Source organism: Hyla sarda, chromosome 3, assembly GCF_029499605.1.
Source record: "Hyla sarda isolate aHylSar1 chromosome 3, aHylSar1.hap1, whole genome shotgun sequence".
NCBI classification, from domain to species: Eukaryota; Metazoa; Chordata; class Amphibia; order Anura; family Hylidae; genus Hyla; species Hyla sarda.
In genome coordinates, this window is record NC_079191.1 from 433,366,452 (window position 1) to 433,394,207 (window position 27,756).

Genomic DNA, 27,756 nt, shown 5'->3' on the forward strand with positions numbered 1-27,756 from the left:
GACTCCTTAGAATAGTGTATACTCACCTCTCCCAGTGTTCCTCTTTACTACCAGGCACCAACTCCTTAGAATAGTGTATACTCACCTCTCCCAGTGCTCCTCTTTACTACCAGGCACCAACTCCTTAGAATAGTGTGTACTCACCTCTCCCAGTGCTCCTCTTTACTACCAGGCACCAACTCCTTAGAATAGTTTATACTCACCTCTTCCCATGCTCCTCCTCACTACCAGGCACTGACTCCTTAGAATATTGTATACTCACCTCTCCCAGTGCTCCTCCTTACTACCAGGCACAAACTCCTTAGAATATTGTATACTCACCTCTCCCAGTGCTCCACCTCACTACCAGGCACCAACTCCTTAGAATATTGTATACTCACTTCTTCCCGTGTTCCTTCTCACTACCAGGCACCGACTCCTTAGAATAGTGTACACTCACCTCTTCCCTTGTTCCTTCTCACTACCAGGGACCGACTCCTTAGAATAGGGTATACTCACCTCTCCCAGTGCTCCACCTCACTACCAAGCACCGACTCCTTAGAATAGTGTATACTCACCTCTCCCAGTGCTCCACCTCACTACCAAGCACCGACTCCTTAGAATAGTGTATACTTACCTCTCCCAGTGCTCCACCTCACTACCAGGCACGGACTCATTAGAATAGTGTATACTCATCTCTCCCAGTGCTCCTCCTCCCTACCAGGCACTGACTCCTTAGAATAGTGTACACTCACCTCTCCCCCTGCTCCTTGGCACTCCCAGTCGCAGACAGTGTCCTGTATCTGGACCCATCATCAAAACTATGTTTGTGGCAGTGCCTGAATTGGGACAAGGTGAGGATCTGTGTAACTAGTCTGGGACCTGTATTTTGGGTGTAGTTTTATCTGGGGTCTGTATTTTGGGGATTGTCTCGTCTGGGGTCTTTATTTTGAGGATAGCCTGATCTGACATCTTTACTGTAAAGGGGTACTCCGCTGCTCAGTGTTTGGAACAAACTGTTCCGAACGCTGGAGCTGGGAGCTTGTAATGTCATAGCAAGTCTATGGGAGGGGGTGTGACAGCTGTCAGTTTATTCCAAACGCTGAGCAGTGGAGTACCCCTTTAAGGATAGTCTTTTCTAGGGTCTAATTTCGGGATAGTCATTTATGTGGTTACTTTTTTAGGCATAGTCTGCTCTGGAGCCTGTAGTTTGGGAAAAGTCTGGTTTGGGTTAATTTTTTTGAGCATAGTCTTGTTCGGGGACTGTATTCTGTTCATAGTCTGGTTGGGAATCTGTATTTTGGTGATAGCCTGGACTGCGTTGTTTATTTCAAGGACAGTCTGCCTTTGGGTCTGTGTTTTGGGGATAGTCTGGTTTGGGTTCTTTTTTTGAGAATAGTCTAGTTTAGGGTCTCTATTCTGTGCATAGTCTGGTTGGGGACCTGTATTTTGGGGATAGCCTGGTCTGGGTTCTTTATTTAAAGTATAGTCTAGTTTGGGGTCTGTATTTTGGGGATTCGTCTCCTCTGGGTTCTTTTTTTTTTTTATAAGGATAGTTTGTTTTATGGTCTTTATTTGGGGAATAGTTTGGTGTGTGCCTGTATTTTGGAATAGTTTGCTCTAGGGTCCGTGTTTTGGGGATAGTCTGGTCTGGGCTCTGTATTATGGGGATAATCTGGTCTGGGTTCTGTATTTTGGGGATAATCTGGTCTGGGGCCTGCATTTTAAGCATTGTGTAGTCTGGGGGCCTGTGATTTTGGTATAGTCTAGTCTGAGGTCTGTATTTTGGGGATAGTCTGGTCTGGGTTCTTTTTTTGAGAATAGTCTAGTTTAGGGTCTCTATTCTGTGCGTAGTCTGGTTGGGGACCTGTATTTTGGGGATAGCCTGGTCTAAGTTCTTTATTTAAAGTATAGTATGCTCTAGAGTCTGTATTTTGGGGATAGTCTGTTCTAGGGTCCGTATTTTGGGGATAGTCTGCTCTAGGGTTTGTATTTTGAGGATAGCCTGGTCTGGGCTCTGTATAATGGCGACAATCTGGTCTGAGGCCTGCATTTTAAGCATTGTCTAGTCTGGGGGTCTGTGATTTGGGGATAGTCTGGTCTGAGGTCTGTATTTTGGGAATAGACTGATCTGATGCCTTTATTTTGGGGATAGTCATTTATGGGGTTAGTATTTTAGGGATAGTCTTCTCTAAGGTTTGTATTTTGGGGATAGTCTGGTCTGTGCTCTGTATTGGGCTGATGTGATCTGGGGCCTGTCATTTAAGCATAGTCTAGTGTGGGGCTCTGTGTTTTGGGGATAGTCTGACATCTATTGTAGATTAGGAGCTTTGGTCTTGCCTATATTTATTTTGGTGGGCTGTGATCTGTATTTTTTAGGGTTCTAGCCTAGGGTGCTTATTTATTTAGAAGGTCTGGGATCTGTGTTTTATGGCTACTCCAGTCTGGGTTTCTTTACAGTGTGTGGAAGTGATGTAACCCAAAAATGCTTGGAGATTTTATTTTTAAGTATTTTTTATTATTATTTTGATGCACTGGGAGCAATAAAATTAAATCACTGTAAAAATATACATACCCGATAAATAGTAAACATACAGTTCATGTAGCCGGGTTCACATTCTGTATTCTTTCCTTTTATTTTCATTGCCTTTCGAAGGTCAAAGATCAAAATAACATAAAAACAGAAGTTACATAGTTACATAGTTAGTATGGTTGAAAAAAGACATATGTCCATCAAGTCCAACCAGGGAATTGAAGGGAAGGGTGTAAGGGGATAAGGGAAAGGGATGTAGTTTTATAATTCTGCATAAGCATTAATGTTATTTTGTTCCAGGAATGTATCTAACCCTGTTTTAAAGCTGTTAATTGTTCCTGCTGTGACCAGTTCCTGAGGTAGACCGTTCCATAAATTCACAGTCCTCACGGTAAAGAAGGCGTGCCGCCCCTTTAGACTAAACCTTTTCTTCTCCAGACGGAGGGAGTGCCCCCTCTTCCTTTGGGGGGGTTTAACCTGGAACAGTTTTTCTCCATATTTTTTGTATGGGCCATTAATATACTTATATACGTTTATCATATCCCCCCTTAAACGTCTCTTCTCAAGACTAAACAATTGTAACTCCTTTAATCGCTCCTCATAGCTAAGATGTTCCATGCCCCATATTAGTTTAGTCGCGCGTCTCTGCACCCTTTCCAACTCCGTAGTGTCAAGTTATATTCTGAAATTATAGTTTGGTAGTTTTAAAAGGGGACACAGTTTTTTTAATATATATATATTATTATTTTTTTTTAAATATATTTTACCTGTTTAAACAGCAATGTCAAAAATTACATTGAAAAATCTTGGCGATTATCTCTGACCGTCATAGCACAGAATAAACCACAGAACTCAGCCCTAATAGAATTGGCAAAGTCAGGCCTGGTGCAAGGATTTTTGCCACCCTAGGCGAAAGCTCCTACCGATATATGGAGGTGAGTGCAATGTTGGACGGATCTGACCTTATTGATGCCCCTGTCTGCCTCGCAGGCTGAAAAATGCTGATCATTAAAGTACAGGTGGGGGTAGCGTGGTGGGGTTTTACTTGATGGGTAGCTGCTTGTCACGATGCCGGCTGGCAGGAGGTGGATCCTCTGTGCCAGAGAGGAATTGGCGTGGACCGTGCTAGTGGACCGGTTCTAAGTCACTACTGGTATTCACCAGAGCCCGCCGCAAAGCGGGATGGTCTTGCTGCGGCGGTAGTGACCAGGTCGTATCCACTAGCAACGGCTCAACCTCTCTGACTGCTGAAGATAGGCGAGGTACAAGGGAGTAGACAGAAGCAAGGTCGGACGTAGCAGAAGGTCGGGGCAGGCAGCAAGGATCGTAGTCAGGGGCAACGGCAGGAGGTCTGGAACACAGGCTAGGAACACACAAGGAAACGCTTTCACTGGCACAATGGCAACAAGATCCGGCGAGGGAGTGCAGGGGAAGTGAGGTATACATAGGGAGTGCACAGGTGAACACACTGATTAGAACCACTGCGCCAATCAGCGGCGCAGTGGCCCTTTAAATCGCAGAGACCCAGCGCGCGCGCGCCCTAGGGAGCGGGGCCGCGCGCGCCGGGACAGGACCGACGGAGAGCGAGTCAGGTACGGGAGCCGGGGTGCGCATCGCGAGCGGGCGCCACCCGCATCGCGAATCGCATCCCGGCTGGAGGCGGTATCGCAGCGCACCCGGTCAGTGGATCTGACCGGGGCGCTGCGGGAGCGAGAGTGTAGCGAGCGCTCCGGGGAGGAGCGGGAACCCGGAGCGCTCGGCGTAACACTGCTTCAGATGTGATTCGGCTAACTATATTGCAGCTAATAGAACGGCGCCCCCATCAAGAGGGCGCTCTAGGCAGCTGCCTATTTTGCCTATAGGCACAACCGGCCCTGGGCAAACTACACAGTTTACTCCATCTTTGCTTTTTCTATTCCAATATTGGCAAAATTACACACAATTGTTATCTATTTATAGAATAAACCCTGATGATACGACACGTGTCTCTGTTCTCAGTAAATATTCTTTAATTTACTAAAAATAAGACTTCATCTCCCATTTAATTGTTTGCCGTCTCAGATGTATTCTTCCCGGTACAAGTGACTCCCGATTCCCCCATCCGCTCCGCTTTTAGCAATCTGAATAGTTTTTAATTAAAATACATGCCGGCAATAAATACATAATTCAGGACGGGCTGTTGGCGTCCCCTGGAGGCTCCGTTACATTTCGCTGTAGTAATATTATTATGCATTTTTCCCAATTAAGTTGTCTTCTGAGTAACATGTAGCGCTCGACGCATTCCCGTATTTTTTCATCACAAGTCAATTACCTTGATAACAATCAGCAAACAAACTTAATTTCACCGCGACAACTATGATTGCGGCTTTATTTACCTGCTCCGAAATCTACAAGAGCAGCGCTCCTCTCACCATGAGTGTATCATCCTGCTGGTGTCAGGCGGCTGCTGGTAAAGCATTTAGTCCATCAGGATCCCGTCTATCGGTATACGTCCTATTTAAAGGGGAACTCCAGCGGAAACAAGTGGAAAACAAATGTTTTCAAATCAACTGGTGCCAGAAAGTTATACAGATTTGTAAATTACTTCTATTAAAAAATCTTACCGTATTTTTCGCCCTATAGGACGCACCGGCATATAAGACGCACCCAATTTTAAAGGTGCAAAAATCTAGAAAAAAAAGATTCTGAACCCAACAGTGATCTTCAACCTGCGGACCTCCAGATGTTGCAAAACTACAACCCCCAGCATGCCCGGACAGCCGTTGGCTGTCCGGGCATGCTGGGAGTCGTAGTTTTGCAACATCTGGTGGTCTGCAGGTTGAAGACCACTGGATAGGAGGTAATACTTACGTGTCCCCGCCGCTCCGGACCTGTAACCGCTGCCCTGAATGTCGCTCCATCGCTGTCGGCGCGTCCTTGTGGTGTCCTCGACGCTCCGGACGTCTTCTTCCCCGGGATCCGCGCTCTCCATCGCCGTCATCACGTCGCTACGCACACCGCTCCTATTGGATGACGGGACGGCGTGCGCGACGAAGTGATGACGACGAAGGAGAGCGCCGGCCATGCAGGGGATCCCGGAGCAGACACCGAGGAGGCAGGTAAGGTCCCTCCCGGTGTCCTGTAAGCTGTTCGGGACGCCGCGACTTCACCACGGCGGTCCCGAACAGCCCGACTGAGCAGCCGGGTTAGTGTCACTTTCGCTTCAGACGCGGCAGTCAGCTTTGATCGCCGTGTCTGAAGGGTTAATACAGGGCATCACCGAGATCGGTGATGTCCTGTATTAGCCGCGGATCCCGGCAGTTGATGGCCGCAGGGATAGGTGTGTATTCACCTTATAAGACGCACCAACTTCCCCCCCAGCTTTGGGGAAGAAAAAGTGCGTCTTATATGGCGAAAAATACGGTAATCCTTCCAGTACTTCTGTATCAGCTGCTGTATGCTCCACAGGAAGTTGTGTAGTTCTTTCCAGTCTGACCACAGTGCTCTCTGCTGACACCACTGTCCGTGTCAGGAACTGTTCAGATTAGAAGCAAATCCCCATAGAAAACCTCTCCTGCTCTGGACAGTTCCTAATATAATTTTTCCTTTTTTTTTCCCCTATTTGTCCCAAAAAATCCAAATAGTATTGAAGGGAATCTCTCAGCTGCAATTCCTGTTCCAAACTGCTGACACTATTAGATGTTGTTAAGACAAGGAGGCACCTGGTACCATGTATCTGTCTGAGCTTCCATAATGTAGAAAAATGATTTGTTCTTTGGTGCCAAGTGTCAAAGAGGCGTTCCCAAACCCCCTGAAGTGCTGAGGGCTGGAATGACTCCTCACTTCCCCTCCCACCCTGCTTGATTGACAGTCAGCTGGAAACACAGGCCCTGTTTCCAAATCTAATTTCCTCTCTGTGTATTTAAATTGTGTGACATCACTCAGGGGATGAGGCCTAAACTTAGAGACCAGATTCAGCCTTCTGAGACAGCAGAGGATGATCCATTGAGAGAAAAGAGTTGGGGAGCTTCTGAGACAACATCACACTGACAATGAGAGGACTAGACAACTTCCTGTCAGGAAAGCGGGATAGAAGCAACAAACAAAAAGTGGTCGTGGAGGCGCTGCTCAGTAGTGGGACAATTATGAGCAGGGGACAACATATATTTTCATTCTGTACAATTTGGACGACACGTTTCGGCACTATCCCGCGCCCGTGCCTCAGGTTGACCAGGTTTACCCCCAGATAACTAATAGATCAAGCTGGGGTACTGGTATGATGATCCTACCAGGATGCTGTGCAGACCTCGGCAGTACGACATCCCGGCAGGATCATCACACCAGTACCCTGGCTTGCTCTATTAGTTATCTGGGGTGGACCTGAGGAAGGCACGGGATAGTGCCGAAACGCATCGTCCAAGTTGTACAGAATAAAAATATGTTTTACCATGCTTGTCTGTGGTCATAATTGCCCCACTACTGAGCAGCGCCTCCAAGACCAATTTTTGTTTGTTGGCTTCTATCCCTCTACTGTCTATCTGCTTGGGTCGGAGTGCAGCCATATTGTTTTACCATCTGTTGCCTACATTAGAGTTGTGTTTACCACTTACACAACCCTTCAAGGTCAGTATATCACTGTGGTGTGGTGGAGGGTTGCACACCAATTGATATACTACACAAGGGAGCGCCCCCTTTTTTTCTTTTCAGTTTCTTTTTCCTTTCAGGAAAGAGGGAGTGGCCAAGGAGCCGATTAGACAACATCACACTGACAATGAGAGGACTACACAACTTCCTGTCAGGAGAGAGGGAAAAGGAGAGGAGTTGCTGAGACAACACCACACTGACAATGAGAGGACTACACAACTTCTTGTCAGGAGAGAGGGAAAAGGAGGGGAGCTTCTGAGACAACACCACACTGACCGTGAGAGGACTACACAACTTCTTGTCAGGAGAGAGGGAAAAGGAGGGGAGCTTCTGAGACAACACCACACACACAATACGAGAAGTACACAATTTCCTGTTAGGGGCATGTCAAGCAAAAAAATGCTGAAGCCAGTACAATTTGTGATGACACTATATGAGTAAGTTACTCATTTTGTTCTGAACTCTTAGAGCGGGCGGCGGGGGTCGTGATGTCATGACCACGCCTCTCATGATGTCACTCCACGCCCCTTCAATGCAAGTCTATGAGAGGGGCATGGCAGCCGCCATGCCCCTCTCATAGACTTGCATTGAGGGGGCGTGGCTATGACACCATGACCCCCGCCGCCCGCTCTAAGAGTTCGGAACAAAATGTACTGAACGCTGGGGTAGCAGAGTACCCCTTTAAGTGCTGGCTACCCAGATAGAGCTAAGGTTTTGGGTCACAGATATGTTAAAAAGTAACAAGCCGAATTCTGCACCGAGCTTTGGCTGTGACTGGAGGACAGAATACGTTACGATGACTCGAGGTTGGAGCAGGATACGTATGAAGTGTCGCTCTCCATGTCCGCTCTATATTCCTTGGGTGTTCTCAGACGTCCTGTACTGAATTACCATTAGATTAATGAGTTTTCTTTTCCGTCCGCAGCATCCAGAAGAGATTGTCGCTGCGAAGGAGCTTAAAATGCCGACCGTTTAAGTGGTATTTGGAGAATGTTTATCCAGAACTCCAGTAAGTTCCTTTCATTAAATCCACATTGATTTTTAGATTTGGCGGCAGATTTCTGATGAAGCTCCTCCGCCTTTATTATGGCGTAGAACAAATATACAGAATAACAACAACTGTCATGACCAGGGGCGTTACCAGGTCTCCAAAAGACCCAGGGCTAGAGCCCATAACCCAGCCACGCCCCCCTAACCACACCCTCAGACACGCCCTAACCACACCCGCTTAAAGCAGCAGTGGCAATAGAAATAAAAACAGCGGTAGCCAAAGACCCGGAGCTATGGGCCCGAGACCCGGGGCTACAGCCCCGTTAGCCCACCCCCCAGCAACGCCCCTGGTCATGGCTATCATACAGATATTGTATATTCAGGGGCATCTTCACTAGGTGGGGTACCAGTAGTGCAGATTTGCCTGGAGTGAACAACAGCATTATAGCGCCACCATGCTAATACAGTATAGGAGCAGTTTATGTCTACTGAACAATTCAGCAGCTATGGTATTTATTAGCTCCGCCCCTTACGTAGAATCTAATAGGCAGTAGGAAGCGGCATATAAAGCAAATCTGACATGTACAAATTGGCCGATGAACTAGTTTATAATAGAAGTATTCATGCCTAACTAGTGTCCGAGACTTTATCTTGCAAAAAAAAGCTGTTTATTGGACTGTTCTAGTGCCACAGGGGCGTGGCCTAGGGTCCACTGTGCTCTAGGGCCATAAAGCCTCTCTGCATTGTATCTCCACCCTTCTGCAGCCTGACGGACATATAGCTTACAATGGCCCAAGCTAGGTGAATACCTGCGTATGCGCTGTCACATCACATAGCGGCACTTGCATAAAGAGCTATTGAAGTTGGGCCTTGCTGGTAACGCACCGCGCATGCGCAGCCAGAATGACATTGGCGAAACAGATCTCACCCTGTCTTGTGGCACTAGCACAATGAGGTTGCAGCTTATAGCTCACAGTGCAAGTACAGTCACATCACATTGCTGAGTCCAGCTTAAAACTGACCTCAGCAATGTGATGTGACGGCGCATGCGCTGTGAGCTCTTTAAGCTGGGTTCTCACTGGTAACACTCCCATGCATTTGCAGCTAGAATGACAGCATAGAGACAGATCTGATGGCTTCAATAGTTCACTGCAAAGGGGACATTACATCACATGGCTAAGAACGCAGAGCTCAGTTTAAACCCGAGCCCGGCAATGTAATGTGAGGGCGCATGCGTAGTGAGCTATTGAAGCTGGTGCCTCATTGGCAACACTCACTGCGCATGTACAGCCAGAATGGCAGCAGAAAGACAAACCTGATACTGCCTCTCTGTTAGCGCTTGCGCCGTAATAGTGAGACCTCGGCTTTAATAGCTCACTGCGCATGCGACATCACTTCACGGAGCTCAGCATTAACCCAAGCCAAGCCAATGTGATGCCACATGCACTTTCAGCTATAGTAGCTGCAGCCTCACTGGTAATGCTCACTACGCATGCGCCTCCAGAAAGATAAGATCAGATCTGTCTCGCTGCTGTCATTCTGGCTGTCAAGCTGCAGGAGGGAGGAGTTATGGTGTACAGAGGACTAGGGCACTGGAGACCTTAGGCCACACCTCTGTGACACTTGTACAGCCTATAAAACAGCATTTTTTAGCTTAATACAAACACAGACACTAGTCACAAAGGTATGACAGGAATACGTTTGTTATGATCTATTGAATAGTGCCGCCATATTATTAGTGAATACGTACGTAACAGATTCGCTTTAAAGGGGTATTCCTCTCTGACATTTATAGTGAAAAATACTGGTTGTGCGTTAAAGGGGTACTCCTCTGCCCCATTTTGTTCTGAACGCTTGAAGCAGGTGGCGGGGGGGGTTGTGACGTCACGGCCACAAAACTCATGACGTCATGTCACGCCCCCTCAATGCAAATCTATGGGAGGGGGTGTGGCGGCTGCCACTCCCCTCACATAGACTTGCATTGAGGGGACATGATGTGACGTCAAGAGGGGCGTGGTCATGACATCACAATCCCGCCCACCTCCAAGCGTTCTAAACGAACGCCGGGTGCTGCACAGAGATCACGGGGTCCCAGCGGCGGGACCCCCACGATCAGACATCTTATCCCCTATTCTTTGCATAGGGGATAAGATGTCTAGAGGTGGAGTACCCCTTTATTCGGAGTAGTGGAGTCTGGAGTGCTATGGTGTTTCCATTACTCCCAATTACTTTTATGTATAACGGGTGTGAACGTGACCTTTCTGATTCTTAGCAGAATGATGGGACCATTGATGACGTTGTTTATTTGTCTTACAGAATCCCGGTGGAATCCTTGTCCAAATCAGGAATAATCCGACAGAGACAGCGATGCATCGAGTCCCAGAAGACGGGGGGACAGGATGCACCTACTCTAAACCTAGTACCTTGTAGCAGCCTTAAAGGAGTGGAAGAAAAATCTCAGGTAGGTCAACGACTCTGGTCTAAAACATCAAGTGCCATGCACACTATTTGGGAATGTTATTAGAGGGGTATCCCCATTTCTGGATTTTTCTTCGACTCTAGGGCCTAATATGTAAGAGGAATCGTCTCCCTTTGGCCTCCATTTTGTCAGAAGATAAAATAATAATATCGTAACTCAATTATGAATTATGAATTGCCAAAAATATCCAAAAACAATGAAATTCACCATATCTGGGCCCGACTGTTTTCCCAGATATGAGCTCTATGAAGTAGTGATAGAGGTAACTTTTGCAATATAATAAAATAATAATAATTATAAAATAATTAAAAATAATATGCAGGTTTATTGGTAGTTTGGTAATTGATTAATATAAAAGAGTAATATAGACACTCCATGATATATATATATATATATATATATATATATATATATATATATATATTATATCAATGACGCAATGTCAGATATAAATCAATAATACGTTTAGTTAGTATCAAACTTAGGCTGCGTTCACATCACGATTTCTCCATCCGACTTGAGTAAACGATTTTATAACTTAAAATCGTATGAAATCATAAATAAAGTCTGATCCATTGACCTCCATTAAAAAAATCGGATCAATTACACACATCCGATTTTATCCGCATCCGATTTCACACGGTTTTTGTTCGGGTCTGAAACCGGGGTTGACCACCATTTCAGACCTGAACAAAAATTGTGTGAAATCGGATGCGGATCAAATTGGATGTGTGTAATGGATGCGATTTTTTTAATGGAGGTCAATGGATCCGACTTTATTTACGATTTCATACGATTTTAAGTTATAAAATCCATAGATTAATTAGCCATAGAAGTACTTTAGATATATCGGTATTACTCTGAAAACTTGTGGTAGTAAGATACACAAAATTTCTGGTAGTAAGATACGGTACTAAATATATAATCCGTAGTACTCTAATAATTAGGAAGACTTAAAGGGGTACTCCAGTGGAAAACTTTTTTTTTTTTTTATAAACTGGTGCCAGAAAGTTAAATAGATTTGTAAATGACTTCTATTAAAAAATCTTAATCCTTCCAGTACTTATTAGCTGCTGAATACTACAGAGGAAATGATTTTCTTTTTGGAACACAGAGCTCTCTGCTGACACCTCTGTCCATTTTAAAGGGGTTACACATCTTATCCCCTATCCATAAGGGGATAAGATGCCTGATCGCGGGAGTCCCTCCGCTGGGGACCCCCGGGATCTTGCATGCGGCACCCCGTGCGTGTTCGCTCCGGGTGTGATTACGGACGACCACCAGGCTGGCGGCGTGTGACGTCACGCCTCCGCCCCCGTGTGACGTCACGCTCCGCCCCTCAATGCAAGCCTACGGGAGGGGGCGTGACAGCTATCACGCCCCCTCCCGTAGCCTTGCATTGAGGGGCGGAGCGTGGCGTCACACGGGGGCGGAGGCGTGACGTCACAAGCCGCCAGCCCGGTGGTCGTCCGTAATCACACCCGGAGCGAACACGCTCCGGGGACTGATTACAAACAGGGTGCCGCGTGCAAGATCCCGGGGGGTCCCCAGTGGCGGGAATCCCGCTATCAGGCATCTTATCCCCTATCCTTTGGATAGGGGATAAGATGTGCAAGCCCTGGAGAACCCCTTTAAGAACTGTCCAGAGTAGGAAAAACTCCCCATAGAAAACATATGCTGCTCTGGACAGTTCCTAAAATGGACAGAGGTGTCAGCAGAGAGCACTGTGCTCGTGATGTCAGCAGAGAGCCCTGTGTTCCAAAAAGAAAAGAATTTCCTCTTTAGTATTAAGCAGGTAATAAGTACTGGAAGGATTAAGATTTTCTAATAGAAGTAATTTACAAATCTGTTTATCTTTCTGGCACCAGTTGATTTAAAAAAAGAAAAAAAAAAGGTTTCCAACGGAGTACCCCTTCCCGCTATAGGACGTATGCATACGTCCAAGCACCTGATACGTTCGTGCGCTAGGACGTATACATACGTCCTAGCGATCTCCTGCACTGCCGCGGTCAGGCTGTCAATCACAGCCGGCGACGTGCCGCATTTGCCGGGGCCGTGGTCCTGGCAGCATTAACCCCATAGATGCTGTGATCAATCCTGATCATGGCATCTATGGTATTGACAGGGGGAGCGCGCTGTTCACCCTGTTCACCAACGATGGCCCTGTGATACCATCGGGGGTCGCCATTGGTTGCTATGGCAGCAGGAGGTCAGATGATGACCTCCTGTATGCCTGCTATGGAAGGTTATACTATGCTGCAATACATTTGTACTGCAGCACAGTATAGCTTGATCGGCTGCACAAGCTGCAGCCTGTGCAGCCGATCAGGCTATACTGTGCTGCAGTACAAATGTATTGCAGCATAGTATAACCTGTAAAAAGTGAAAAATAAAATAATAAAAAGTTGTTCAATACACGTATGAAGCATAAAAAAAAAAAAATGCTTCTTTCCCAATAAAACCCTGTATTGTCGTCAAAAAATATCAAAAACACAAATCATATACATAATAGGTATTGCCACGTCCGTAATGACGTGTACTATAAAACTATGATGTAACTCCTCCCGCACGATGAACGCCGTAAAAACCCAACAAAAAAGCACAAAATTTGCCAATTTTGATACAAATAGCAGAATAAAAAAGATCAAAAGTTAACACATATCGCAAAAATGATACCAATAAAAAGTAGAGCTCATCCCACAAAAAATAAGCCCTCGTTCAATGGCGTCGGATGAAAAATAAAAAAGTTACGGCTGTTGGAAAATGAATGGCAGAAAAATAATTTTGCTCAGAAAAGGAAAAAGAACATAGAAAGCCATATAAAATGTGTATCGCCATAATCGTACTGACCCACAGAATAAATATAACATCACTTTTACCACGCTGTGTACATCATAAAATAATAATAAAAAAATTAAAAAGCCAGAAATTTTCCAGTTTTTCACAATATTTTGGAGTTTTTCACAAAAAATGCTAAAAGGCACCACTTATATAAAATACAATATGTCACGAAAAAACAATTTCAGAATCGCTCCACTCAGCAAAAGCGTTTTAATGTTATTACCATTTAAAGAGACCCAGTCAAATAAATAAAAAAAAAAGAGCCTGGTCATTAAGGTAAAAAAATGGGTCTGTCCTTAAGGGGTTAAATTAAGTTTCCTCATGGGAATCATTATATCATGTGGTGGAGCAGAGGAAGATCCCATAGACTATGCTATATGCAATATGTAATTGCATCGATCCCCATAAATCACGTCCCGTTCATCTGCAGTAGAAGGGTGTGTGGCTCATAAACTAACTTTACCATCTCAATATGGAAGAAAGAAAGACAGTTTTGCTCATCTACATGATATAATTCCATCCACATTAAAAGGAAGTAACTTAATCAATTAAGACCCCTGTGTATCTTACCGAGAGTATGCATAGTTGCACTTCTAGATAAAGGAAAGATGGCTGCCTGGGGTCCAAGGAAACAACTATAGTCATAACCAGTCATCAGAAAAGTGAGGACTATGGGAGGAGAGGGAGGAGGCGGGGAGCTACTGAGACAACAACACACCGACAAGGAAAGGGCAACACAACTTTCTTTAAGGAGAATGGTAGGAGCTGGGGAGATGCTGAGACAACACCCCACTGACAATGGGAGGACTACACAACTTCCTGTCAGGAAAGAGGGAGGAGCCCGGGAGCTGCTGAGACAACACACACTGATAATAAATGGACTACACAACTTCCTGCCAGGAGGGAGGGAGGATCGGGGAGCTGCTGAGACAACACCACACTGACAATGAAAGGACTACACGACTCCTTGTCAGGAGGAGGGAGGAGCCCGGGAGATGCTGAGACAACACACACTGATAATGAATGGACTACACAACTTCCTTCCAGGAGAGAGGGAGGGTCGGGGAGCTGCTGAGACAACACACACACTGATAATGAATGGACTACACAACTCCTTGTCAGGAGGAGGGAGGTGCTGGGGAGATGCTGAGACTGGCACCAGTTGAATTTAAAAACATTTTTTTCCACCGGAGTACCCCTTTAAGAACAGTAAAGCTCCCAAGAAAGAGCCCAGGCAGATTAGAAGTGGCCAGTCCCTCCCTACACCACAGAACATTCCAGGATAGATAAACCATAGAGATAAAGGAAGTATATTGCTCTTTACACTGACGGATAAACTGCTGATATTGCTTTACTTTCTGAACTCCAGGTTGTGTGCTGCTGAGTAAATGTAGAATTATATGGAGCACTTATCAAAATCCATTACCTCCCGTTCTGCGCTCGTCTTCCTGACACATAAAGTGAATCCGCAGCCCGGCCTGACCTCCCATTATATCATAAAGCAGAAGATTCATGGTGTCAGCTCTTCCTTCGCCACAGACGCTGTTTACATCGTTCCCTCACATCCGATTGTTACTGCCATGTTTCTAATTCCAGGTTCCCATTACCGGCAGATTAATAGATTGCCCGGCTCACTTGTGTAACAAGCGCTAGGTCAGCGCCATTCACAGGGGGAACTTTCCGATAAACGTCTATGGCGCAGTTAATGTCGGATGCAGCCCCAGTGATTTCCCGGTGTGATAAGCGCCATATCTGCTCTGCAACAATGTGGCGCTCGGTGCTGGCCGCAAAACAAATTATCCCTAGATACAATGTATCGAAATTTGATTTGAAAGTGATTTCAGTTTACAGTAAAGAAGATGCTGAAATTCTATATGTTTAATTGAGTGTCCCTTTAAGGCAGTTTGGGGCTTGTGAGTAAAATATTATATATAATACATATAGTATATACACAACCATATTCATATATAGAGGATGGTAAATATATATAATACATACAGTATATACACAACCATATTCATATATAAAGGATGGTAAATATATATATATAATACATACAGTATATACACAACCATATTCATATATAAAGGATGGTAAATATATATATATAATACATACAGTATATACACAACCATATTCATATATAGAGGATGGTAAATATTATATATAATGCATACAGTATATACACAACCATATTCATATACAGAGGATGGTAAATATATATAATACATACAGTATATACACAACCATATTCATATATAAAGGATGGTAAATATATATATATAATACATACAGTATATACACAACCATATTCATATATAGAGGATGGTAAATATATATAATACATACAGTATATACACAACCATATTCATATATAAAGGATGGTAAATATATATAATGCATATAGTATATACACAACCATATTCATATATAAAGGATGGTAAATATATATATATAATACATACAGTATATACACAACCATATTCATATATAGAGGATGGTAAATATATATAATACATACAGTATATACACAACCATATTCATATATAAAGGATGGTAAATATATATATATAATACATATAGTATATACACAACCATATTCATATATAAAGGATGGTAAATATTATATATAATACATACAGTATATACACAACCATATTCATATATAAAGGATGGTAAATACTATATATAATACATACAGTATATACACAACCATTTTCATATATAAAGGATGGTAAATATATATAATACATACAGTATATACACAACCATATTCACATATAAAGGATGGTAAATATATATATAATACATACAGTATATACACAACCATATTCATATATAGAGGATATATAATAAGTACAGTGTACAAACAACCTTATTTATATATATAGATAGTTATAAATGCCTTTTTTAATGATGACTTTGTCTTAAAAGAAATAACCACAATAACCTTGCCCAAAAAATAATATACTACTGGACATAGCCACCGTGCAGCGCCCATAGTTCCCTCAGAAGTACCAACCAAATAGCAGCAGCAGCATCTGTGGTCTACCTATCACTGGCAATAGTATTACATTCATTTCCACCCATTCTTTAAAACCTCCTTTCCCCACTGACAGCAGGACTGTCACCATTCAAACCCCTCCCCCATCAACAGCAGGACTGTCCCCATTCAAACCCCTCCCCCATCAACAGCAGGACTGTCCCCATTCAAACCCCTCCCCCATCAACAGCAGGACTGTCCCCATTCAAACCCCTCCCCCATCAACAGCAGGACTGTCCCCATTCAAACCCCTCCCCCATCAACAGCAGGACTGTCCCCATTCAAACCCCTCCCCCATCAACAGCAGGACTGTCCCCATTCAAACCCCTCCCCCATCAACAGCAGGACTGTCCCCATTCAAACCCCTCCCCCATCAACAGCAGGACTGTCCCCATTCAAACCCCTCCCCCATCAACAGCAGGACTGTCCCCATTCAAACCCCTCCCCCATCAACAGCAGGACTGTCCCCATTCAAACCCCTCCCCCATCAACAGCAGGACTGTCCCCATTCAAACCCCTCCCCCATCAACAGCAGGACTGTCCCCATTCAAACCCCTCCCCCACCAACAGCAGGACTGTCCCCATTCAAACCCCTCCCCCACCAACAGCAGGACTGTCCCCATTCAAACCCCTCCCCCACCAGCATCAGGACTGTCCTCATTCAAACCCCTCCCCCACCAGCAGCAGGACTGTCCTCATTCAAACCCCTCCCCCATCAACAGCAGGACTGTCCCCATTCAAACACCTCCCCCACCAACAGCAGGACTGTCCCCATTCAAACACCTCCCCCACCAACAGCAGGACTGTCCCCATTCAAACCCCTCCCCCACCAACAGCAGGACTGTCCCCATTCAAACCCCTCCCCCACCAGCATCAGGACTGTCCTCATTCAAACCCCTCCCCCACCAGCAGCAGGACTGTCCTCATTCAAACCCCTCCCCCATCAACAGCAGGACTGTCCCCATTCAAACCCCTCCCCCACCAGCAGCAGGACTGTCCCCATTCAAACCCCTCCTCCACCAGCAGCAGGACTGTCCCCATTCAAACCCCTCCCCCATCAACAGCAGTACTGTCCCCATTCAAACCCCTCCCCCATCAACAGCAGGACTGTCCCCATTCAAACCCCTCCCCCATCAACAGCAGGACTGTCCCCATTCAAACCCCTCCTCCACCAACAGCAGGACTGTCCCCATTCAAACCCCTCCTCCACCAACAGCAGGACTGTCCCCATTCAAACCCCTCCTCCACCAACAGCAGGACTGTCCCCATTCAAACCCCTCCCCCACCAGCAGCAGGACTGTCCTCATTCAAACCCCTCCCCCATCAACAGCAGGACTGTCCCCATTCAAACCCCTCCCCCATCAACAGCAGTACTGTCCCCATTCAAACCCCTCCCCCATCAACAGCAGGACTGTCCCCATTCAAACCCCTCCCCCACCAACAGCAGGACTGTCCCCATTCAAACCCCTCCCCCATCAACGGCAGTACTGTCCCCATTCAAACCCCTCCCCCATCAACAGCAGGACTGTCCTCATTCAAACCCCTCCCCCATCAACAGCAGGACTGTCCCCATTCAAACCCCTCCCCCATCAACAGCAGGACTGTCCTCATTCAAACCCCTCCCCCACCAGCAGCAGCACTGTCCTCTTTCCTACCCCTCCCCCACTAGCAGCAGTACTGCCCTCTTTCCTACCCCTCCCCCACCAGCAGCAGTACTGCCCTCTTTCCTATCCTCCCCCACCAGCAGCAGCACTGTCCTCTTTCCTACCCCTCCCCCACTAGCAGCAGTACTGCCCTCTTTCCTACCCCTCCCCCACCAGCAGCAGTACTGCCCTCTTTCCTACCCCTCCCCCACTAGCAGCAGTACTGCCCTCATTCCTATCCTCCCCCACCAGCAGCAGTACTGCCCTCTTTCCTCCCCCTCCCCCACTAGCAGCAGTGCTGCCCTCTTTCCTACCCCTCCCCCACTAGCAGCAGTGCTGCCCTCTTTCCTACCCCTCCCCCACTAGCAGCAGCACTGTCCTCTTTCCTACCCCTCCCCCACCAGCACCAGTACTGCCCTCTTTCCTACCCCTCCCCCACCAGCACCAGTACTGCCCTCTTTCCTACCCCTCCCCCACTAGCAGCAGTACTGCCCTCTTTCCTACCCCTCCCCCACTAGCAGCAGTACTGCCCTCATTCCTACCCCTCCCCCACTAGCAGCAGTGCTGCCCTCTTTCCTACCCCTCCCCCACCAGCACCAGTACTGCCCTCTTTCCTACCCCTCCCCCACTAGCAGCAGTACTGCCCTCATTCCTATCCCTCCCCCACTAGCAGCAGTGCTGCCCTCTTTCCTACCCCTCCCCCACTAGCAGCAGTGCTGCCCTCTTTCCTACCCCTCCCCCACCAGCAGCAGTACTGCCCTCTTTCCTACCCCTCCCCCACCAGCAGCAGTACTGCCCTCTTTCTTACCCCTCCCCCACCAGCAGCAGTACTGCCCTCTTTCCTACCCCTCCCCCACCAGCAGCAGTACTGTCCCCATTCCTCCCCTTTCTCACTGGCAGGTTTCCTGTCCACATTCCCACCCCTCCCCCACTCACAGCAATACTATCCCCATTCCTTCCCCTCCCCCGCTAATAGCAGTACTGTTGCTGTCCCCTCCCCCACTGGCAGCAGTACTGTCCCCACTTCCTTCTCTCCTCCACTAGAACACGTACTGGTACAAATACAGGACCCCTCTGGTAGTGACTGCAGGTTGAACAATTTTTTATTGACTTAAATAGTCTAAAAGAACATCCATGTTGAAGTGTGCCCACTTGTTCTTTTACCATTGTACATTGTACTGAGGTCTTGTATACTGGTGATCCTGGGTTAGGCAGGGGCGATGAAGACACCAACGCCAGATTAAGGATAACGGCAGCTTTATAGTCTTTGCAGTACAGCCAAATATCCCGGGGAGGTGACCAGTGACACAGGTGGACCTCGCAGGTTTGCTGGGACTTGCAGTAGTTAGACTGACTTTAGTGCAGGCCACGGTGACTACAGATGGACTTGACTTGACAGAGATGATGACTGACAATAAGATGACTTGACTTACTGATGACTGACTTGTGGCTGCAGGACTTTAGGCCTCCAATGTTCTGGACACAAACTGAGACGACTGCACTGGACCTCAGCATACAGCAGGAGAGAAAGATTGCAGCCCCTCCCCTGGTTATATAGGGGACTGTGCAAGGAGCCCATAGGTCCCTTTAGGGGTGACCTGGTCACTGGAGCCCTCTGGGTAACAATCATGTGGTACAAACATTAAAGCAACAGTACATTAACTCCTTAAGGACACATGACGTACCGGTACGTCATGTGTCCGCTCCCGAACTATAACGTGGGGCCACGGCGTGCATCATAGCGGGTCGGGCCCGGCCTCTAACATAGCCAGCCGGGACCCGTGGCTAATAGCGCACGGCATTGATCGCGGTGCTGCGCTCTATTAACCCTTTAGACGCGGCGTTCAAAGTTGCACGCCGCGTCTAAAGTGAAAGTGAAAGCATGCCGGTTAGCTCAGGGAACTGTTTGGCATAGCAGCGGCGAAAATCGCGGCATCCCGAACAGCTTACAGGACAGCTGGAGGGCCCCTACCTGCCTCCTCGCTGTCCGATCGCCGAATGACTGCTCAGTGCCTGAGATCCAGGCAGGAGCAGTCAAGCGGCAGAATCATTGATCACTGGTTTCCTATGAGAAACCATTGATCAATGTAATAGATCAGTATGTGCAGTGTTATAGGTCCCTATTGGATAACAATGATCAGTATAAGAGATCAGTGTGTGCAGTGTTATAGGTCCCTATGGGATAACAATGATCAGTATAAGAGATCAGTGTGTGCAGTGTTATAGGTCCCTATGGGATAACAATGATCAGTGTGTGCAGTGTTATAGGTCCCTATGGGATAACAATGATCAGTATAAGAGATCAGTGTGTGCAGTGTTATAGGTCCCTATGGGATAACAATGATCAGTATAAGAGATCAGTGTGTGCAGTGTTATAGGTTCCTATGGGATAACAATGATCAGTGTGTGCAGTGTTATAGGTCCCTATGGGATAACAATGATCAGTATAAGAGATCAGTGTGTGCAGTGTTATAGGTCCCTATGGGATAACAATGATCAGTATAAGAGATCAGTGTGTGCAGTGTTATAGGTCCCTATGGGACCTATAACACTGCAAAAAAAAAGTGGAAAAAAAAAGTGAATAAAGATCATTTAACCCCTTCCTTATTAAAAGTTTGAATCACCCCCCTTTTCCCATAAAAAAAAAACACAGTGTAAATAAAAATAAACATATGTGGTATCACCGCGTGCGGAAATGTCCGAGTTATAAAAATATATCGTTAATTAAACCGCTCGGTCAATGGCGTGCGCGCAAAAAAATTCCAAAGTCCAAAATAGTGCATTTTTGGTCACTTTTTATATCATGAAAAAATGAATAAAAAGCGATCAATAAGTCCTATCAATGTAAAAATGGTACCGCTAAAAACTTCAGATCGCAAAAAATGAGTCCTCATACCGCCCCATACACGGAAAAATAAAAAAGTTATAGGGGTCAGAAGATGACAATTTTAAACGTATTAATTTTCCTGCATGTAGTTATGATTTTTTCCAGAAGTGCGACAAAATCAAACCTATATAAGTAGGGGATCATTTTAATCATATGGACCTACAGAATAATGATAAGGTGTCATTTTTACCGAAAAATGTACTGTGTAGAAACGGAAGCCCCCAAAAGTTACAAAACAGTGGGGTTTTTTTCAATTTTGTCGCACAATCATTTTTTTTCGTTTCGCCATAGATTTTTGGGCAAATTGACTGACGTCATTACAAAGTAGAATTGGTGGCGCAAAAAATTAGCCATCATATGGATTTTTAGGTGCAAAATTGAAAGAGTTATGATTTTTAAAAGGCAAGGAGGAAAAAACGAAAATGCAATGAGTATGCTGCAGGGGAGCCTTGGGGACATGCAGGGACTCTGCCTGACAGGACAGGAGGACAGTACAAGACCACATCATCCTGTACTGGGACATCACACAAGCATAGGTGGGGAACATATTAGTTTCAAGTAGGGATGTCCCGATACCATTTTTTTTAAGACTGAGTACCAATACTTTAATTCTAGTACTCGCCGGTACCAAGTACGAGTACTTATATTTTAAAGGGAATCTGACAGCAGGGTGACGCGGTTTCTGGCGCTGTTTACCGTATGATATGTGGGTCCTTGTTGTCTACAATGCTGTAGTATGAGCCAAGATTTCTCTCTTCTCCATTGGACAGAACAGGGAATTTGTATTGGCGGCAAAACCAATGTCTCCGGAGCAATTGCGCTGACATTCACATGGTGAGCAGCGGTAGAAACCGGGTCACCTGACCTATCTACCTATAAATTCAAGTTAGTGCAGGTGACTCTGCTGTAAGATTGTCTTTAATAGTAGGTAGTATCCCCTTGTAGTAGATAGTTGCAGACATTAGTAGAAGCCCCTCTGTAGACCGCAGCCCCCCCCCCTTGTAGACAGGGCCCCCTCTTGCCCCCCCTTGTAGACAGCACCCTCCGTGTCCCACTTGTAGACAGCGTGCCCACCCCCCCTCCTTGTAGACAGTGGGCTCCCTCCTTGTAGACAGGGAGCAGTGTCCCCCCTTGTAGGGAGCAGGCCAGCCCCTTATAGACAGCAGCCCCCCACCTTATAGACAGCAGCCCCCCCCCCTTATATAGACAGCAGCCCCCCCTTATATAGACAGCAGCCCCCCCTTATAGACAGCAGCCCCCCCTTATAGACAGCAGCCCCCCCTTATATAGACAGCAGCCCCCCCTTATATAGACAGCAGCCCCCCCCTTATAGACAGCAGCCCCCCCTTATATAGACCGCGCCCCCCTTATATAGACAGCAGCCCCCCCTTATAGACAGCAGCCCCCCCTTATAGACAGCAGCCCCCCTTATAGACAGCAGCCCCCCCCCCTTTATAGACAGCAGCCCCCCTTATATAGACAGCAGCCCCCCCCTTATAGACAGCAGCCCCCCCCTTATATAGACAGCAGCCCCCCCTATATAGGCAGCACCCCCCTTATATAGACAGCAGCCCCCCTTATATAGACAGCAGCCCCCCTTATAGACAGCAGCCCCCCTTATATAGACAGCAGCCCCCCCTTATAGACAGCAGCCCCCCTTATATAGACAGCAGCCCCCCCCTTATAGACAGCAGCCCCCCCTTATATAGACAGCAGCCCCCCCTATATAGACAGCACCCCCCCTTATATAGACAGCAGACCCCCTTATATAGACAGCAGCCCCCCCTTATAGACAGCAGCCCCCCCTTATATAGACAGCAGCCCCCCCCTTATATAGACAGCAGCCCCTCCCTTATAGATAGCAGCCCCCCTTATAGACAGCAGCCCCCCCCCTTATATAGACAGCAGCCCCCCCTTATATAGACAGCAGCCCCCCCACATATAAACAGCAGCCCCCCTTATATAGACAGCAGCCCCCCCTCATATAGACAGCAGTCCCCCCTTATTGACAGCAGCCCCCCCTTATAGACAGCAGCCCCCCCTATAGACAGCAGCCCCCCTTATAGACAGCAGCCCCCCTATAGACAGCAGCCCCCCCTTATAGACAGCAGCCCCCCTTATATAGACAGCAGCCCCCCCCCCCCTTATAGACAGCAGCCCCCCCTTATAGACAGCACCCCCCCTTATATAGACAGCAGCCCCTACTTATAGACAGCAGCCCCCCCTTATAGACAGCAGCCCCCTTATATAGACAGCAGCCCCCCCTTATAGACAGCAGCCCCCCCTTATAGACAGCAGCCCCCCCTTATAGACAGCAGCCCGCCCTCCTTATAGACAGCATCTCCCCCCTTTATAGACAGCAGCCCCCCCTTATAGACAGCAGCTCCCCCCTTTATAGACAGCAGCCCCCCCTTATAGACAGCAGCTCCCCCCTTATAGACAGCAGCTCCCCCCTTTATAGACAGCAGCTCCCCGCCTTTATAGACAGCAGCTCCCCCCTTTATAGACAGCAGCCCCCCCCTTTTTAGACAGCAGCCCCCCCTTATAGACAGCAGCTCCCCCCTTTATAGACAGCAGCTCCCCCTTATGGACAGCAGCCCCCCTTATAGACAGCAGCCCCCCCCCTTATAGACAGCAGCCCCCCCCCTTATAGACAGCAGCCCCCCTTATAGACAGCAGCTCCCCCCTTTATAGACAGCAGCTCCCCCCCCTTATAGACAGCAGCTCCCCCCCCTTATAGACAGCAGCCCCCCTTTATAGACCGCAGCTTCCCCCCCTTATAGACAGCAGCCCCCCCTTATAGACAGCAGCTCCCCCCCTTATAGACAGCAGCCCCCCTTTATAGACCGCAGCTTCCCCCCCTTTATAGACAGTGCTCGCCTACGGAGGAGCATGTGACACACACGTCACTCTGCTTCCTCCGTAGCGTTACGCTGGGCGCAGGGGAGGAGGGGGAGTGAAGTGTGTGTCACATGCTCCTCCATAGGACGCAATGATGCGATCGGGAGAACGGGACAGCGCCGCACATCACCATGTATCGGGCATGGTATCGGGGTCATTAAACGAGTCCCCGATACCATGCAAACGCCGAGTATCGGCCCCGATACCGATACTAGTATTGGTATCGGGACATCCCTAGTTTCAAGTATAGGTGGAACATACCACCTCCATGATGGGGTAGGCCCTGGTTATATTGGAATCTAGGACCCCAGCTCCACAAGACCCCATTCCTAGCATCGAAGTCTTTATTCCTGGTCATTCCCAATTCACTGCATTCGGAATCATCCAGCAGAAGCCCGGCGCGGCCCATATGAATGATTTATAGGCGATTCCATCCGGCGCTGACACGTAATCTAATATACAATAGGTTTATTTATTTGCCATGGTTTCTGCGGCCATCCTCTTGACCCGCCGCCGTGGCGCATGTGACGGAGCGGCTTATATTGTATTTGACTTCCATGGTCACCGGCGTCTCATTTAATTCTTTCCACATCAATGTAAATGTCTTCGGCAGGAATCGGCGGCTCGGCCTGATATCGTTGTGAAGAATTCATTTCTCTAAATGCTTGTTCATCGACCATTTATCACGGCTATTTCCAGGAAGGCTGTCACATTTATTACAAGATAGTGAAAGTCATTGTAGGAGCAAGATGACAGCGCGGCGCGGAGAACGGTCTACGGCCGTGGTGAGACGCAGAACAATGGGGGAGGAGGAACATGATAACCTGATGCCGTGTCTCCTCTATCTCCTTAAAGGGGTACTCCACTGTTCAGAGTTTGGAAAAAAAAAACTGTTCCGAATGCTGGAGACGGCGCTGGGAGCTCGTGACGCCATAGTCCTGCCTCCTTAATGACATCACACCCCGCCCCCTCAATGCAAGTCTATGGGAGGGGGCGAGACGCTGTCACGCCCCCTCCCTTAGACTTGCATTGAGGGGGCGGGGCGTGATGTCTCGAGGGGGCGGGGCTATGGCGTCACGAGCTTACGGCGCTGTCTCCGGGATTCGGAACAGTTTGTTCCAAACACTGAGCAGCGAAGAACCCCTTTAATGTTATGGTACCTCTGGAGAGGAACGTCTTGTGTAATCAATATGTAACCTATCAATCCGTGAGGATCCAGAGGGGTCTAGAGAGGGATTGAGGGTGCCCCATACCGCCTCCTACATCCATCACCGGAAATAATGGCGGTGCCAATGGAGAAGCCATCTAACAATAGATTTACATTAGAGATGAGCGAACGTACAGTAAATTCGGTTCGTCACAAACTTCTCAGCTCGGCAGTTGATGACTTTTCCTGCATAAATTAGTTCAGCTTTCCGGTGCTCCGGTGGGCTGGAAAAGGTGGATACAGTCCTAGGAGACTCCAGTCCACCGGAGCACCGGAAAGCTGAACTAATTTATGCAGGAAAAGTCAGCAACCGCAGAGCCGAGAAGTTCGTGACGAATCGAATTTACTGTAAGTTCGCTCATCTCTAATTTACATTGTAGCAGATTAACTTATTTATTATTAAAAGTACAAGTACAAAGTGGATGTATTAGAGTATTGTATCCTAAAGAGCAGTCCTGGTCCTGATGACTGGTAACATTTGTAGTGCATTAAATACTGTGTAACAAAAGATATTCCTGAAAGAAGCCTCACTGTCTGAATATATCATTTGCCATCAATCCTTTCTTCCATACTTAAAGGGGTACTCCTTTGCCCAGCGTTTGGAACAAACAGTTCCGAACTCTGGAGCCGGCGCCGGGAGTTTGTGACGTCATATCCCCACCCCCTCATGACTTCACGCCCCGTCCCCTCAATGCAAGTCTATGGGAGGGGGCGTGACAGCTGTCACTCCCCCTCCCATACACTTGAATTGAGGGGGCGGGGCGTGATGTCATGAGGAGGCGGGGCTATGACATCACGAGCTCCGGTTCTGGCTCCAGCGTTCGGAACAGTTTGTTCCAAACACTGAGCAGCGGAGTACCCCTTTGGAAGGGGTAATCCCCTGGAAAACATTTTTTTTTTTTTAAATCAACTGGTGCCAAAAAATTAAACAGATTTGGAACTGTTCTGACTTATAGCAAATCCCCATAACAAACTGTTTCTACTTTGGACAGTTCCTGACATGGACAGAGGTGTCAGAAGAAAGCACTGTGGTCAGACAGAAAGGAAATTCAAAAATAAAAGAACTTCCTGTGGAGCATATAGTAGCTGATAAGTACTGGAAGAATTAAGATATTTAAATAGAAGTAATTTACAAATCTGTTTAACTTTCTGGGACCAGGTGATTAAAATAAAAATGTTTTCCAATGGAGTACCCTTTTAATGTTCCCAACTATATACATGAGTACAACTATTAAAAACTGGCTCCCATATACAGAAGTATACCTACTATAATACTGCTCCTATGTACAAGAATATAACTACAATAATACTGCTCCTATATACAAGAATATAACTACTATAATACTGCTCCTATATACAAGAATATAACTACTATAATACTGCTCCTATATACAAGAATATAACTGCTATAATACTGACTCCTATATACAAGAATATACCTACTATTATACTGCCTCCTATATACAAGAATATAACTACTATAATACTGCTCCTATATACATGAATATAACTGCTATAATACTGCTCCTATATACAAGAATATAACTACTATAATACTGCTCCTATATACAAGAATATAACTACTATAATACTGCCCCCTATATACAAGAATATATCTACTATAATACTGCTCCTATATACAGGAATATAACTACTATAATACTGCCCCTATATACAAGAATATAATTACTATAATACTGCTCCTGTATACAAGAATATAACTACTATAATACTGCTCCTATATGCAAGAATATAACTACTATAATACTGCTCCTATATACAAGAATATAACTACTATAATACTGCTCCTACATACAAGAATATAACTACTTTATTACTGCTCCTATATACAAGAATATATCTACTATAATACTGCTCCTATATACAGGAATATAACTACTATAATACTGCTCCAATATACAACAATATAACTACTATAATACTGCTCCTATATACAAGAATATAACTACTATAATACTGCTCCTATATACAAGAATATAACTACTATAATACTGCCTCCTATGTCAAGGAATATAACTACTATAATACTACCTCCTATATACAAGAATATAACTACTATAATACTGCTCCTATGTACAAGAATATAACTACTATAATACTGCTCCTATATACAAGAATATAACTACTATAATACTGCCTCCTATATACAAGAATATAACTACTATAATACTGCTCCTATGTACAAGAATATAACTACTATAAAACATCGAGGAGAAGAAGGTTAAAAGACCGCACTCACCCACTGTACTCGCTGGTGGATTGCAGATATATTCAGAATGCAAAAAACAATTCCATATGGTGGAGGACGTGGAGGGGATAAAAAGCCAAACGGACTAGTTTCGCGCCAGCCGGCGCTTTCTCTAGCCCAGTCAGAGAAAGCGCCGGCTGGCGCGAAACTAGTCCGTTTGGCTTTTTATCCCCTCCACGTCCTCCACCATATGGAATTGTTTTTTGCATTCTGAATATATCTGCAATCCACCAGCGAGTACAGTGGGTGAGTGCGGTCTTTTTACCTTCTTCTCCTCAATGTTTGATGTTATCTGATATTATACCTGCACCCCCAGGTACGGCAGTACTTCAAATCTTCTGGATAGCCCTGATTGTATTGC

General features: G+C 46.3%; 1 protein-coding gene across 2 annotated transcripts in view; it reads left to right on the forward strand.

The window, feature by feature from the left end:
• Positions 1-27,756, forward strand: part of GALNT14 (polypeptide N-acetylgalactosaminyltransferase 14) — a 524,060-nt gene that overhangs the window by 483,836 nt on the left and 12,468 nt on the right. For both annotated transcript variants that reach the window (XM_056568538.1, XM_056568539.1), the window contains 2 exons: positions 8,061-8,144; positions 10,442-10,586. In XM_056568538.1, the coding sequence (XP_056424513.1) occupies positions 8,061-8,144; positions 10,442-10,586 (229 nt within the window). The remainder of the gene's footprint in view (positions 1-8,060; positions 8,145-10,441; positions 10,587-27,756) is intronic.